The following is a 15,056-nucleotide window of genomic DNA, read 5'->3' on the forward strand; positions in this document are numbered from 1 at the left end:
TTTGGGATCGACGTAGTGTTTTCGTGAATAACTCAATTGGAAAAGAAAAAAAGAAAAAGAAAAAGGATAAAGCTTATAAATCACGCTTTAAAGATTGATGCTTACCAGAACCTCTTTTTTCTTATAAATAAAAAAAAATTTCATTTTTTATTTCAGAGTTTATAATATATTTAAAGGGGGAAGATTAAATCCAAATTGTTCGTAGAAGTTAATGTTATCACTTCTGCATACGTGGACGTGGGCTGCTATGTGCCAAAACTGGTTGCGTTGTGATCATGAAATTCCTTTAAATAAAGATATGATAATTATTAACTAGTGACCCGCGCCTTGTTTATGTTTATGGACCTTCTATAATTGAATTCATTTATTTAATGTGTTTATTGTAATCCACGTCTAGGGACGTCTAGAGAGTCGTATACTGTGGGTTCATGTGGACCCAAGACACGTGGTTACATATTTTTTTGCTGGGTACACGTGGTTACATATTTGTGGGTTGGATTTGGTTCCCAGTTATCAATTTGGATAGGTACTTAATGGATATGCCGAACTTTTCTGTTTTTTCATATGGCACTTGACAAATTGCTCCCGGTAATTCCTACCAATGAAGTTTGAATGTTGCAATCAAATTAATAAATAAATAAAGTTTGATTGTGACGCATGGAAGAGTTGCGAATGCAACGAGGCTGTGAGTCACAGTGTGGGCACAGTAACAAGGAATTTAGCGAGGCATTTGATTACCTGTACCAATTAAATATTAGATTCATGGGAATTCCCCAATCACACACAATTTACCTTCTTCTCTTTTTAGTGAAATTACAGTTGCAAAACAGAGCGAACAGAAAGCAGAACAGTTTTTAAAGCAATGTTAAAACTTCAAAGGTCAACATTTTGGGTGTAGATTACATCCCGATAAGTTCAAATTAATTTATAAATTTTAGCTACTTTTATATTCACAGAAAGATGACATCTTATCTGGAAACCTTTCAGTATCCATCTTGGGTGGACCATTCAATCCATTCCTAAATATCCACCAGGCCGCATGACCACATGAGTCCATGACTAACTGTGGTCACATATTTGTCACACTTATTTTTTACTTTATTTTTCTGTTTGTGTGTGTGTGTGTGTGTGTGTGTGTCTTGGAGGGGGGTGGTGTTGCGGGAGGCCAATCACAAGATGTAATGTTGGTCATCATGAATATTTAGTATCTAATTAGACAATTCTAGCTAATTCAGAATGTATAACAGCCTAACAGGAATTATAATTCTATATAAACTATAAAATTTCATGGTGTACGAAGACAAAAACATTTTTCAACTGCAAGACCTATTTGGCGGTCTAACCAATTACCGAATACTTTGCGGTGAGTACCAATTACCAAATTACTTGGGATACTGGACAAGAGTAGACCTTGTCGATTTTGTTTCACATAGTACGGAGCTACCGAGTGAAGATGCTCTTATGCCAACTCAAACCTCTTTGGCAAATGGACATAATAAACTATTACTCCACTTAATTACCGAAGGATTTGGTCACTACCTACTAAGAACTCTTTTCGAAAAGAATCCTACAAATCCAAGCTATCGAGGTCTGTATATAACGTTATGGCCAATTGAATTTCCAATTAGACATAGAAACGATGAGAAGAAAAACCCAGTACCCATATGTTTTAGCATTCAATATCTTTGCTTTAAGTTTAATATGGCTTGGAATGAAAGTCATCAATGGCGAGTATTTGATTGGAGTAGGGAGCTACGACATGACTGGTCCTGCAGCTGGGGTGAACATGATGGGCTATGCCACCATCGAGCAAAACACCGCTGGTGTACATTTTCGACTAAGGGCCAGGACTTTCATCGTGGCAGAAAGTTCCCAAGGTCCCAGGTTTGCCTTCGTCAATCTTGACGCAGGAATGGCTTCACAGCTTGTTACTATGAAAGTGATAGAGAGACTCCAATCAAGGTAAAACCCTAAACATTCAATACCAAATTCTACAAAATGCCTGATCAAGATTGTTACGTTGTTTTTAGTTAATGAATGAATATGTGCAATTTTTTTCCTTTTTTAAGGTTTGGAAACTTATATACAGAAGAAAATGTGGCAATCAGCGGCATTCATACTCACGCAGGGCCTGGGGGTTATTTGCAGTATCTGATTTACTCTATAACATCTTTGGGTTTTGTCCAGCAATCATTTGACGCTATTGTTAATGCAATCGAGTTGAGCATTGTTCAGGCTCATGAAAACCTCAAACCAGGATCCATTTTCATCAACAAAGGTGAGTGTTTTAATTACATATGCTTTTTCTTGTGTATATAATGTAGTAGTACTGGTATTAATTTTTGTCATGGTTATGAATGAATTTCGATATATAACAGGGGACGTAGCAAATGCTGGAATAAACCGGAGTCCAAGTGCTTATCTGCTAAACCCACAAGAGGAGAGAGACCGATACCCTAGCAACGTTGATACTCTGATGACTCTGTTAAAATTTGTTGACGGTGAAAGCGGGAAGGGCATTGGAGCATTCAGCTGGTATGCGACCCATGGGACCTCCATGAGCAGAGACAATAAACTCATCAGTGGAGACAATAAGGGTGCGGCTGCTAGGTTCTTCGAGGACTGGTTTGCTTCTACCCAGACACAAAGACCTCCTTCTACCTCATCTTCCACACCAAGTAAACTGCTCATTACTTAATTTGAGAATTATTACTTGAAACTAGTTGGATTACATATATATATATATATATATATATAATTTCATATCACTGCTGTGTATACATATACATATATACATATATATATGCTGTAGATATTATACAAGTGCAAGAGAAAGCGCAGGCAATCAGAGCTACGGGAGGAAATCTTTGCAGTAATACAACCAGCCGAGGGTTTAAAGTGAGGAAGAACGATGGGTCATTATTCGTGGGAGCTTTTTGCCAATCAAATGTTGGAGATGTGACCCCAAATGTGCTAGGAGCATTTTGCACCGACAGTGGAAAACCTTGTGATTTCAATCACTCCTCATGCCACGGCGACAACCAGCTTTGCTTGGGCCGTGGACCCGGGTATTTTATTTTGATTTATTTATAGCCTTATAGATAACCTTTTTCAGTTAAATGGGCTTGTTTATTTTCTCTTGTACATGGGAGATAAAAGTGATTTTGTGGAATAGGTACCCATATGAGATTCTAAGCACGAAGATTATAGGGGAGAGGCAGTTTAAAAAAGCTGTTGATCTGTTCATGTCGGCTGCAGAGCAGTTGAGCGGGAAGATCGATTACCGCCACGTGTATGTAAATATTACGGATATTGAAGTTGAGTTGGAGGGAAACAAGATAGTCAAAACTTGTCCTGCAGCCCTTGGACCGGGTTTTGCTGCTGGGACCACGGACGGACCCGGTGCCCCTACTTTTCAACAAGGTGATAAAGAGGTCAGCATTCAGCAATCTATTTCAATCTCCTACTTTTTCTGTTTCTCAATCTCAATCTCCTTCTGTGTTTAGTGTTACCAATCTAAATCTAATGTTGACTATCAGATAGCCGAGCGATGGATAAAGTTGAGGGATATGCTACAGGTACCAAGCCAGTATCAACTGGACTGCCAACTGCCAAAGCCTGTTCTGCTGGACACTGGCGAAATGTTCTTTCCCTACGCATGGGCAGTAAGTAACAAACACCCCCACTGGTGTTATTTTCCTGTGAAGAAAATCTACATCGATCTACGCAGCTATTCTACTTTTTTAACTTCACAAGCATTCCTTAGAAAGCACAACACCAGCATGAATTAGCAGACGCAATATGAATGCAATTGGTGAAATCTAGGAAGAATGAGAACTTCTTATTACTCATAGTGCTTCGTCTGTGGAAATTTAATGCAGCCGGCAATTCTTCCAATTCAAATGCTTAGGCTGGGAAAACTGATCATACTTTCAGTACCTGGAGGTTTGCTTCGTTTGGCATTTTCTTCTTTTAATTTAGCATTCCAATGCTTCATATTTTCTTACACCCCAGTGGGTTATTGATACATGGGCTTAAAGACTCTAGGTAGTTGACTTAATCTTAACAAAGTCCTCAAGACAAGCAATCAACTAAGCTAATTCTCTTCCCCAAAAATTTAAAAAAAAAAATAAAAAATAAAAAATTCAAAATTCTTCTTGTATTTTTTCTCCAACAAAATCTTCAACGATTCAAAATGCTTTACCCGTTCACTTGCATGTGCTTAGTTATTCTTACTGGATTCCAAGCTTAAAATGCCAAAAAGCATGCTTTTCATCATTGAACCTCGCAGAATTCACCACAATGGCGGGACGGCGACTGAGAGAGGTAGTTAAAGAGATATTGATAAGTAATGGCAACGGTGAATTTGGTGATGACATCCACATTGTAATAGCTGGCCTAACAAATGCCTATTCACAATATGTTGCCACTTTTGAGGAGTACTCACAGCAACGATATGAGGTGCACAACTACTGATCATAAACCAAATTTATTCTATTTTTGGGACATATATAAGAGAGGTTTGACCTTGAAAAGAAAACCTGGGCTTGACTGTATTTTATCTGATTTTTCTTGGCGCATGATATGCAGGCTTCTTCAACTCTCTATGGTCCTCATACATTATCAGCATATATCCAAGAATTTAAGAAATTAGCAAATGCAATGGCAAAAGGAGAAAACATAACAAAAGGTCCCTCACCGCCAGATCTTGACCCTGTACAACTTAGGCTCCTCACAGATCCTTCTGGAGATTCACCTCCCCCGGGAAAACAATTTGGCGATATGAAGGAAGATATAAAACAACGAATAGGCGGCTCTTTCAAAAAGGGTGAAAGACCAAGTGCAACATTTTGGAGTGCAAACCCAAGATACGATCTCTTGACAGAAGGAACATATGCAGTGGTAGAGATGCTACAAGGGAAACAGTGGATCCCAGTTTATGATGACGACGATTTCAGCTTGTACTTCAAGTATAAATTGGATAATGTGAGCTATTATGGAACAGCAAACATAGAATGGGAAATACCAAAGGAGGCTACTCCTGGGGTCTACAGGCTAAGGCACTTCGGATCATCAAAGGAAACGAGCGACTCCCCCAATATTTACTTTACTGGCGCATCTAGCGCATTTACAGTGTCATAAAGCAGTATCAACATTTTGTACACTCTGTCTCCTTATACCAAAAATAAGAATCCATCCAGTATTTCCAATGTCTAAAATATTTGGTATTTTTACCTAAAAGACAAATGCATAGGAATAACAATGGAGGCACATTTGAGAGATAAGAACTGTATGTCACAAGAAAGTGCAGCTTATTCATTTTTGTTCATCCAGATCACACATCTTAGACACTGCCCTTCGATGAGTAAATCAAAAGCTTTGTTGATGTCTTCAAATCCGACCTCATGTGTCACAAACTCATCCAAGTGTAGTTCCTGGTATTAAGAACTAAACCCGTTTAGGAATCTTATTAATCAATAAATATTCTGAGCATATTTTCAATATATCATGCTTCTACAAAATAGCTAACACAGTCACTACAAACACCAATTTAGCAGTAATGGTAAGTAGTTCCCATAAGCAAAACAGTATAGCTAGCAGAATAACTGGTAATTCACCTTGTTTGTGTAACGTTTGAGGAGGACAGGAATATCAGATTTAGGTTTGAGTCCTCCAAATAAAGATCCAATAAGGATTTTCCCACTTTGAAGGATGGCATTGGAAGGAAGAGCCACCTGTGACCCTGGCTTGTCCACACCTAGCACAATTGTTTTTCCCCAACCCTAAGGATCAACAGAAAATTATACACTTTTCAAAAGGCATTTTGGAGATGGACTTGGTCCTAGCTATGTGTGTGAAATGGAGAGTGACTTAAACCTTTCTGCAGCAAGCATAGGCTTCTTGAACCAACGCTGCTTGTCCCACGCACTCAAAGCAATAGTCTGCGCCACCACCAGTCATCTCAGTGATCACCTGCTCGTGATAAAGCAATTTCAAAGTATTAATAAGAGAAGCAACAAAAAGCATAGCCACTTCTTTATTAATAAGTTTGAAGAGGAAAACCTGGCTCACTGGTTTGCCACCATTGTTTACCGCACTAACAAAGTCTGTGACTCCAAACTTTTTTCCTGTGAAAAGGTCAAGAGAATGGCAGGAAAGCACCCAGAATCCTTAAAAACAACACTCATTGTTAACTGTATTGATTAGACAACTACTTTTTTTTTTTTTTTTCAAACCTTTATAATTATCAAGTGTGTCCATGACTGAATCTATATAAATAAAACTCCAAACAAGAATTACTTTTCATCAATCACTTTTTAAGCTCTTCCTACGGGAAGGAAACTCTGACATATACGCTTTATGTGAGCTGAAAGCTGTTTACTGACTGAACAAACGAAAACACGTACTACACCACGTAAAAAACCCACTAACCAATTTCAAACTTATCTGGGTTCACATCTACGCCGATGATTCTGGTAGCTCCACATAGTCTGGCTCCCTCAGCAACCTTCAGAAAACGAACCATTTCAACATTGGCCGCCAAGCCCAATAGTAAAAGCAGAGGAAGAATAAAAATAAAGCAACATATACTAGTTTCTAAGTATCCAAAGTCATACAGCCAATCCAATTGACCCCAGACCAAATATGGCTACAGTTGATCCAGCCTCCACATTTGCAGTTTTCCAAGCAGCGCCAACTCCTAAAAGCCAAGTTGTGGTTAAAATGTATCAATGAATAACTAATTTAAACCAATGAAGACTTTGACCCTCACTGAGAGTCAACGCAACATATTCAACCATGCTACCTGTTGATACTCCGCAGCTTAGGAGGCATGCCCTGTTCGGTGGGAAACCGGGGTCGATTTTTGTGAGATAGGCTACGTCCACCACTGTATACTCGCTAAAACTTGAGACTGACAGAAAATGGTAAAGAGTCTCTCCGTTGAGGTCTTTGAATCTGCTGCTCTCATATCTAGGCATCCATGGGCTGACCTTGAAGGGGAAATTCGAACACAGATTGCTCTTCTCCGATTTGCAATCCATGCATTCTCTACAATCTGGCATGAAGGTTGGGATCACAATATCTCCTTCAATTAACTCAGTCACATCCTCTCCTACACTCTCTACAACCCTACAAAAAAAATAAATGTGTATATATGAAATACCATTTGGAACCGGTCCAAAAAACACAATAAAAACTTTGTGCAGGAAATCAGATAGTGACATCCAGGATAACTGTTGATTTACCCTATTGCTTCATGACCAAGAATTCTAGGAAAAACTCCAGGAAATTCCTTTAAACACAAAAAGAAACAACAAAATTTCCATGATTCAAAAACCAATATAAGTGAAGTTATAAAAGCTCAGTTCGAAAAAGACATGCTGTCGGCGCAAAAAATAGTGAAAACTAAAACAATGAACCTTCATTCTCCAGAAAGTGATATCACTGTAACAGAGAGAGGTGCAGATAATTCGAATCCGAGCTTCACGGGGCATCGGGGGTGCCACGATGATCTCTTCGATCAAAAGAGGTTCCCCGGGTTTGCGACTCACCGCAGCTGCAAATTACATTACGCCTAAACGTTAAGCCGATAGTTTTCATAGTCTACAAAGCAATAAACTTTACTCGATACATGCGACTCATAACAGAACTTTTATTTCTACGTTTTTTTTTTTTTTTTACCAAAAACGACTTGGAAGATTTACCTCTGCATCGAATAGGCTTCGCTCCAGCTTTACTAGATAATTTCTCTTCCATGGCCAACAAGAGACACGGTCTTTCACTCTGATCGCTTTTGTTAGTCTGTGTTGTTGGTGGAAAGTCGCAACAGCGGGTAGGAGGAGTTGCAATGAAACTAAAGTCAAATGAATTTTGTGAGGAAACTTTTCAAACCAATATGTTTGTAACAACCATTTTGTTTTTTTTTTTGGGGAAAAAATAAAAAGCAGCCAGCAAGGTCAACTGCCTTTTGTTATCCGTTTTTGTCTATTCGTGAAAAGCCATTTGCCACCACGATGTGGAATAATAGTGGAGCGGGTACGTTCAGGTTTCCTTCCCTACCCACTTCAAAATTCACCTTTTTTTTAAATAAAAAAAAAAAAAAAGACAAAAAAATCTCATGGTTTTCTATGTATTAGATTTAAAAGATGATACAATTAATTTATAATATAAATATAAATTTCTATTAAAAATATAGACAAAAATATAAATATAAGCTTTCACATATTAAAATAATGAGGAGCATCATGGTGCTTTCAAATGAAAAAGGAGGACCTAGCTGTCTTTGACACGGCAATCCCACAAACAATTTGTTTTTCTTGGTTCAAAATAGGAACAATTTACAAAATGATATATTTCAAAGTTAAAGAATTTCCCAAGCCAATAAGTACTAATTCCTCCTTACTCCGTCTATCTGCTGAGTCTGACTTCTCACCAAACGAGGACCATAATAAATAATAATCATTCGGTCACTTAACATAATATATAGTTTATGAATTAGGTTGTAAATTTGTCATAGCACAATCCTTTTTTTTTGACGTTCTAGATAAATTGTCATAGCACAAACTTTGTATTTGTATGAAAATGTCATTTCACCACCCCACCACCACTCCTCTCAGTTCTCTGTCCTCTTCCTTGTCTTGTCTCTTATCTCCAAACTTTTTGTCTCATCTCCGATCTAAATCACATCTTTTGAAACCAGTCTGTCATACTGGATTAGTGGTTAATGGAGAGACATAAAATGGACAATGGTCTGTAAAAAATCAAATTCTGTTTATGATACTTTGAAATTAATCTATACATATTTACAAAAACCAAAATAAGGATTAAATTAATGGGTGTGAGTATGTACAGCTAGTGGTATCTTGACAAAAATAGAAGGCAATTAATTGTCTGTTTAAACTTTGATTGTCTCTTGTTTACCAGAAGACTTGCTGGAGAGAGATTATTGCCTAATATTTCTGCTCTGCATGAATTTTTTTTTTTTTTTTTTCTGACGCCTTCAAAAATATGAATGTAAAAGGCATATAATTGGACCAATGGCACCGATTAACCTAATAATTATGTCATAGAAATAGAATACTAAGTGCATAGGTTTCTTTTGGTCGATTTTAACAAGCATTTCCAACTAATAAGACTACGTAAATTGTAGCACCATTTGGAGGAGAATCGGCAATGATGTAACTCAATATTTTATAACCGCCATGGATATCATGTACTTGTGGCTGTTAAAATTGTTTTAATGCCCAAAAATTAGTGATGTTTGCCAGACCTATTTGGGAGAGCTGAGACGTATTTGTGACTGATAAAATTTTTTTAATGCCCAAAAATTAGTGATCTTTGCAAGACCTCTTTGGGAGAGCCGAGATGGATTTGAGCTTTTTGTAATTGAAAATGAGAGAAAAAGAAATAGATGACAATAAGCCCAGTATTCAAAAATTATTATTTTATGATACTCTATAAAAATGAAAAAATATGTTTAATAGTATGAAATATAAGTTCAAATCCCAACTGAACATATCTATATGATATGAGCATGTATTTAAATTTATTATATACTTGAAAGAAAAGGCAGAATGAAAAAGTAAAATTAGTGAAAAGAAAAATAAAGATAGATATTTTATATATATTGAAAAAGACGAGAACCTCAGTCATAAGCAGAAAACCAAAAGTTAGATTTCGGGACAAGGTATGTTGGATGAATGGTTCCTCACCATATTCAATTTTTAGCCCCTGAGGCATTTCAACAACTATTTGTGCGACCATCGCTGAAATTCCTCTGCATGTAGGCTTTCAATATATCAACGGGCCATCAAGAATATTTCCTAACCTAAGCAGTTAACAGATGATGATCACAAATGGGAATCACTTCTGATATGCTGTTATTTTATCCCCCAAAAGTTGCAACAATAAAACATAGCAAAATTAGGCACATTTGCAATGGTAGAGATGCTGCAATTTGGTATGGTGCAAGCCATTTTATAGTGATGATGATTTAATACTACAAAGCATGTTTTAAGCTAAGAAGGTGGTTCATTTCTGCATCCAGATTACGCATCTGAGGCATTCTCCTTCAATCAGTAAATCAAAAGCTTTGTTTATGTCTTCAAACTGAAGCTCATGCGTAACGAACTCATCCAGCTGCAATTCCTGCGTGCCCAAAATTTTTATTAGAAATAAAAATTTACCGAGAGGTTATAGGAAACCACAATACACCAACCTTGTTCAGGTAATGTGGCCACAAGGTCTATATTACAAGCTAATTATTCTTAGAAGATCGTGGCATAATAATTTCTCAATCACCTTGTTCATGTAGCGTGCAAGGAGGATTGGAATGTCGGTTTTAGCTTTAAGTCCACCAAATAAGGAGCCCATGAGTTTTTTCCCGCTGTGCAGGACTTCAAAGGAGCTAAGGCTCAATTTTGACCCCGGCTTGTCCACTCCTACAACAATTGTTTTACCCCAACCCTGAAGTTTTGAAGAATGATTCATCCTGTGTTAACTCATGATGATGCATATATACAGGATTCAATAGTTAGGGCCTGTGTATGTGCATGCATTCTTGAGAATATATAAATCATAGCGGACAAGAACATTTTAAACAAAAATTTGACAACTTTATCCTTGGATTTGTCAACAAAATTGCTACCGCAAGCTTATGTGAACTTTTTGAAAGATTTGCTAGGTATATTTCTACCATTCTTCTCTGGCAGTTTACACCAATAACATTCATAAATATATTAAAGCAGTCAAGTTCACCAAACAGAATATAAATCTCAATAATGTCAAATCACAAATTAAAGACTTGTCAATGATGCACCAGCATCATTTTGTATGAGAGAGAGACCTTACGACAACAAGCATAAGCTTCATGCACCAAGGATGCTAATCCAACACATTCAAAACAATAGTCTGCACCCCCACCAGACATCTCATTGATCACCTGCCAAACAAGAAAACTTGTATAAGAATTGGTAAAAAAATAGAATGTATGAGCATCTTTACTTTGTTCCAGCGCCACTTGAAACAAATCTTCTTCCACAAAAGCAAATATGAGGAAAAAAGGAAGGATACACCCTTTGGTCTCTTGAAGTACCAGTCACCAAGGGGCTGTATCAGGGGCGGAGCAAGGAATGTTAGGGTGGAGGGGCTGGAAGTTAAATTATTGTTTATATAAAATTCATATTTATTATCAAACTATTTTAAAAAATAAAATAAACATACACATTTATTTAATATACATTCTTTGAAAATAAATGAAACAAGCATAAATTAAATTACTTAATTTTATTGAATATAAATAAAATATGTTTGAAAAGAAAAAGACCATAAAAACCATATACTAGCAATCAAGTGCAAAGAAGTAAAGCTTTTTACTTGTCAATTCATGGCAAAACATTCATATTCTCATACGCTATAAAAATTACTTAATTTAGAATGAGAAATTATCATATACATGATTAGTTACCTATATTTGAATAACAAACCAATTTATATTTTTTATACAACTAATTCATTATTTCAACAGTTTTAATGATAATTAATAGATAATTCCAAACTCTTTTATAGTAATATTTAATTGATAAAGAAAGCTGATAAAATATAGGGGGCCAAATATGTAAAATACGAAAATAAATCTAAAATATAATAAAATATGTGGCAAAAATTAAAAATTAAAAATTAAAAAGGCAGGGGGCCATGGCCCCGTCAAACCTAGGTGTGGCTTCACCACTGGGCTGAATCAAACATAAAGCAAGTGGGTGAAAAATCTTAGAGAAGAAAAAGCATTTTTCATGCTTCAGCTCGCAGCCATTATCAAGCTGGTAGCATGTAGCTTAAAATTACTCTTTCCTGATGTATCAAGTTGAATACCACATGTCATATGATACAGAGATACAACGACACACCATATCCCTCAAATTGATAAGGATCAACCATAATCTGATAGATCCATCTTGGCTAAAAGATCAAGCCACCAAAAGAAAAAAAAAAAAAACTTGATAATTAGTAAAAGTACGCATCTAAAATGGAAAAAAAATATAAAACCAATTGACATTGCCTCAACGCTATTAAATGTATAGTAGATCAAAACAACCTGGCTGACAGATTTACTCCCACAGTTCGCAGCATTCACAAAGTCTGTAACTCCAAATTTCTTTCCTGTGGTGAAGGAGGCAATAATAAACTGGCTTAGAAGTAACACAATACCACATAAAATATCATGACAACACAAGATTTTTCATGCAGCTAGATGGAACAGTCGCCTGTAGCATATACCTTATAACACAAAAAGGGACATTCAGATAACTTAGAAAGATTCTCTGTGGTCTAAAAAGGTAAGATCTTGCACCAGTCAGAAAGAACTTACCAAATTCAAATTTATTTGGGTTGATATCCACACCTATAATCCTAGCAGCTCCACATAGTCTTGCTCCCTCCGCAACCTGGAACACCAGTCAACTGATGTATGAGCCTTCTTCTACAGCCTATCAAAGATGAATGCAAGGACAATAGATAAAAGAATTCGTAACAGATTCAATTGGTTCATACAGCTAATCCAATTGACCCGAGCCCAAATATAGCCACTGTTGATCCTTTCTCCACTTCCGCTGTTTTCCAAGCTGCACCGAACCCTAAAAGTCCAAGTAGCAATAAACAATGTCACTGCATTGTATGAATTTTTCAATCAGACATATTTCATATTACTAAAAGAGCACAAGTATATTCAGAACCCCAACTCCTCCGAAATATTAGCTGAACTTATACAAGCAAAATCAACTCATGCCCATTCCTTACATCTCACATTCTAAGACTCATGCATGTTCATATGCACTTCTACATGAAGAATGCATAGATAATACCAATTAAAACCTATTCATATCCAAAGACAAAAAAATAAAGCAATTTTACCTGTTGATATTCCACAACTGAGGAGGCATGCCCTATTTGGAGGGACTGCAGGGTCAATTTTGGTAACATTACAAACGTCTACGACTGTATATTCACTAAAACTTGACACGAAGATAAAATGGTAAAGAACTTGGCCTTTAAGATCAGTGAATCTGCTTGTCTCATATCTAGGCATCCACGGACAGATCTTGAAAGGGTATTTTGAACAGAGATTGCTCTTCTTGGATATACAATCTGCGCATTCTCCACAAACTGACATGAATGTTGGGATGACAACATCTCCTTCACTCACTTCATCTACATCCTCCCCTACACTCTCCACAACTCTGTGCATTATATTGTTTGAGACTCATGTCAGCTCTCACAACCATAATCTGTTATCAATATCCAAACCATTCACTTTTTTCACCAACTTTACCATTTTTTTGGGAATATTTTTTCCCTGTGAACTAAAGATAGTGGAAATATGTAATTTAACTTTCAGTTAACGAAAATATTTTTCAAAAATTCCAACGTATTTTTGCTAGATATAATCATATGCAAAGCATAATTGTTCCTGAAAGGGAGGATGGATTTTCTTTTGGTTGAGCTTTTGGTGAATTATATTTGGTCAAAAATATTAAAGCTTTGTTTTTGCCGATCAAAAATTTCATTTACTCGCTGGGGGTAAAAAGAAGTAGGGTGATAGTTCATCCACTGCTAAAAGCATATAGCTTCAAATATGGCCTTCAGAATAAAATAAAATAAAATAAACAAACAAGCAATAATCAAATAGACAAGATTTGATATATTACCCAACGGCTTCGTGACCGAAAATTGTTGGAAATATTGCGGGAGGATCCTTTAAACATTAGAACATATAAGATTAATAAGTCACAAATATTGAATATAAAAATATTAAAAAGTGGTTTGTCGAAAGAAAAATGTCCCACCTTCATCTTCCAGAAAGTGATATCACTGTGACAGAGGGAGGTACATATAATTCTAACGCGAACTTCACCAGGCATCGGCGGTGCCACCATGATCTCCTCTATCACTAGAGCCTCCCCTGGCTTCCGGCAAACCGCAGCTACGTTTAGCGCAACACAACACATTGAAATTTTAAACAAAACGAATTAGACAGAAAACTCCCAACAAAAACTGGAAATAATGGTATATAAATTCCAAGAACAACTCCAATAGATATATACCTTTGCATCGGATAGCCTTCCCTTGGGTTTTACTTGACGATTTCTCTTCCATAGTTAGCAAACGATTCAACACTGCTCTGCTTGAATAGCTTAGGTGGTGGTTTGACCGTATGTCCGTGAACGAGTGAGTAAAAAAAACGACAAGGATTTTTAATATTATTTGGTGATTAGATATGTAATACACAATAACTAAAATTTGTGTTTTACTTTAATTAATTAATATATATATATATATATACACACATAGATATTTGATAAATCGTTTGGCTAGTGCTTTTCGACTTCCGAGATGGGGATTGTCGGAGCGGCTCCCGCTTCCTTATTATCAGAAACATGTTGCTGGGATATCTGATGACGTTTGCAGAATTATTGGACTTTTCTTCACCTCTCTCTAGTCTCTCTAGCCATCAACGTCTATCATATCACCATGACATCTCTCTAGCAGTCTTTACACGAGTTGATAGAAAATTGGTCAATGGTCTACAACTTTATGATTTATTCCCTAGAATAGCACAAGGATTCTATGTTGAAAAAAAAAAAAATGTTGGCTCTTTTCAGATAATGATTAATCTGAATTCAAATTCCCTTATTTCAATATCAATCAAAAAATTCCCATAACTAGATAGATAAGCTGCCAAGGTGAAATACCAAGCACGATAGCAAAATAGTTAAAAAAAGGTAGAGGCGGTTTGGAAAGGGTGTTGTTTTATTTATTGATATAGAAAATATGGAGCTCGATGTCATGAACCGTGCATAAAGAAATGTTTTCTCGAAGCCTAGATGGAAAATTCTACACTTTTCATGAGGGTTTTCAAGAGATCAAGAGAATTCAAGATAGGTCCGAAAGGTTCTGAAACCATAGAGAATGACCTAGGCTTAGGAAGGTCCTAGAACATTGGAGAACAACCTAGACTTATGTAGTAACAAAAATTGTAGAATATTGTAAGATTATGTAGT

The 15,056-nt window shown here is 36.5% G+C and overlaps 3 protein-coding genes across 10 annotated transcripts; 1 reads left to right on the top strand and 2 right to left on the bottom strand.

Moving 5' to 3' along the window:
- The first annotated feature begins 138 nt into the window (after positions 1 to 138).
- LOC107419807 (neutral ceramidase 2) lies at positions 139 to 5,144 on the top strand. The gene is made up of 9 exons (XM_025074627.3): positions 139 to 1,962; positions 2,070 to 2,278; positions 2,379 to 2,678; positions 2,813 to 3,068; positions 3,176 to 3,434; positions 3,540 to 3,665; positions 3,882 to 3,945; positions 4,292 to 4,461; positions 4,591 to 5,144. The coding sequence occupies exons 1-9, from the start codon at positions 1,640 to 1,642 to the stop codon at positions 5,140 to 5,142; spliced, it is 2,259 nt and encodes a 752-aa protein (XP_024930395.3). The 5' UTR covers positions 139 to 1,639; the 3' UTR covers positions 5,143 to 5,144.
- LOC107419804 (alcohol dehydrogenase-like 7) lies at positions 5,074 to 7,989 on the bottom strand. The gene is made up of 10 exons (XM_016028617.4): positions 7,707 to 7,989; positions 7,422 to 7,558; positions 7,248 to 7,294; positions 6,806 to 7,131; positions 6,618 to 6,700; positions 6,433 to 6,508; positions 6,064 to 6,128; positions 5,878 to 5,973; positions 5,619 to 5,783; positions 5,074 to 5,435 (listed from the first exon to the last, which is right to left on the bottom strand). Exons 1-10 carry the CDS (start codon positions 7,756 to 7,758, stop codon positions 5,313 to 5,315), a joined length of 1,170 nt encoding a protein of 389 aa, XP_015884103.3. The 5' UTR covers positions 7,759 to 7,989; the 3' UTR covers positions 5,074 to 5,312.
- A 1,604-nt stretch (positions 7,990 to 9,593) lies between these two features.
- LOC107419805 (alcohol dehydrogenase-like 7) lies at positions 9,594 to 14,782 on the bottom strand. Of its 8 annotated transcripts, XM_048476370.2 has the most exons (11): positions 14,343 to 14,747; positions 14,100 to 14,188; positions 13,842 to 13,978; positions 13,704 to 13,750; positions 12,910 to 13,235; positions 12,550 to 12,632; positions 12,368 to 12,443; positions 12,095 to 12,159; positions 10,847 to 10,942; positions 10,303 to 10,467; positions 9,594 to 10,149 (listed from the first exon to the last, which is right to left on the bottom strand). In XM_048476370.2, the coding sequence occupies exons 1-11, from the start codon at positions 14,432 to 14,434 to the stop codon at positions 10,033 to 10,035; spliced, it is 1,293 nt and encodes a 430-aa protein (XP_048332327.1). In that variant the 5' UTR covers positions 14,435 to 14,747; the 3' UTR covers positions 9,594 to 10,032. The 8 variants fall into 8 exon arrangements, 6 of the variants coding, with proteins under 6 accessions (XP_048332327.1, XP_015884104.1, XP_024930957.1 ...); XM_016028618.4 differs by having other exon boundaries at positions 14,100 to 14,744; XM_048476371.2 differs by lacking the exon at positions 9,594 to 10,149 and having other exon boundaries at positions 10,325 to 10,492; positions 14,343 to 14,777.
- Between the last annotated feature and the right edge of the window lie 274 nt (positions 14,783 to 15,056).

The sequence above is a fragment of the Ziziphus jujuba genome, chromosome 5, assembly GCF_031755915.1.
Source record: "Ziziphus jujuba cultivar Dongzao chromosome 5, ASM3175591v1".
Lineage (NCBI taxonomy): Eukaryota > Viridiplantae > Streptophyta > Magnoliopsida > Rosales > Rhamnaceae > Ziziphus > Ziziphus jujuba.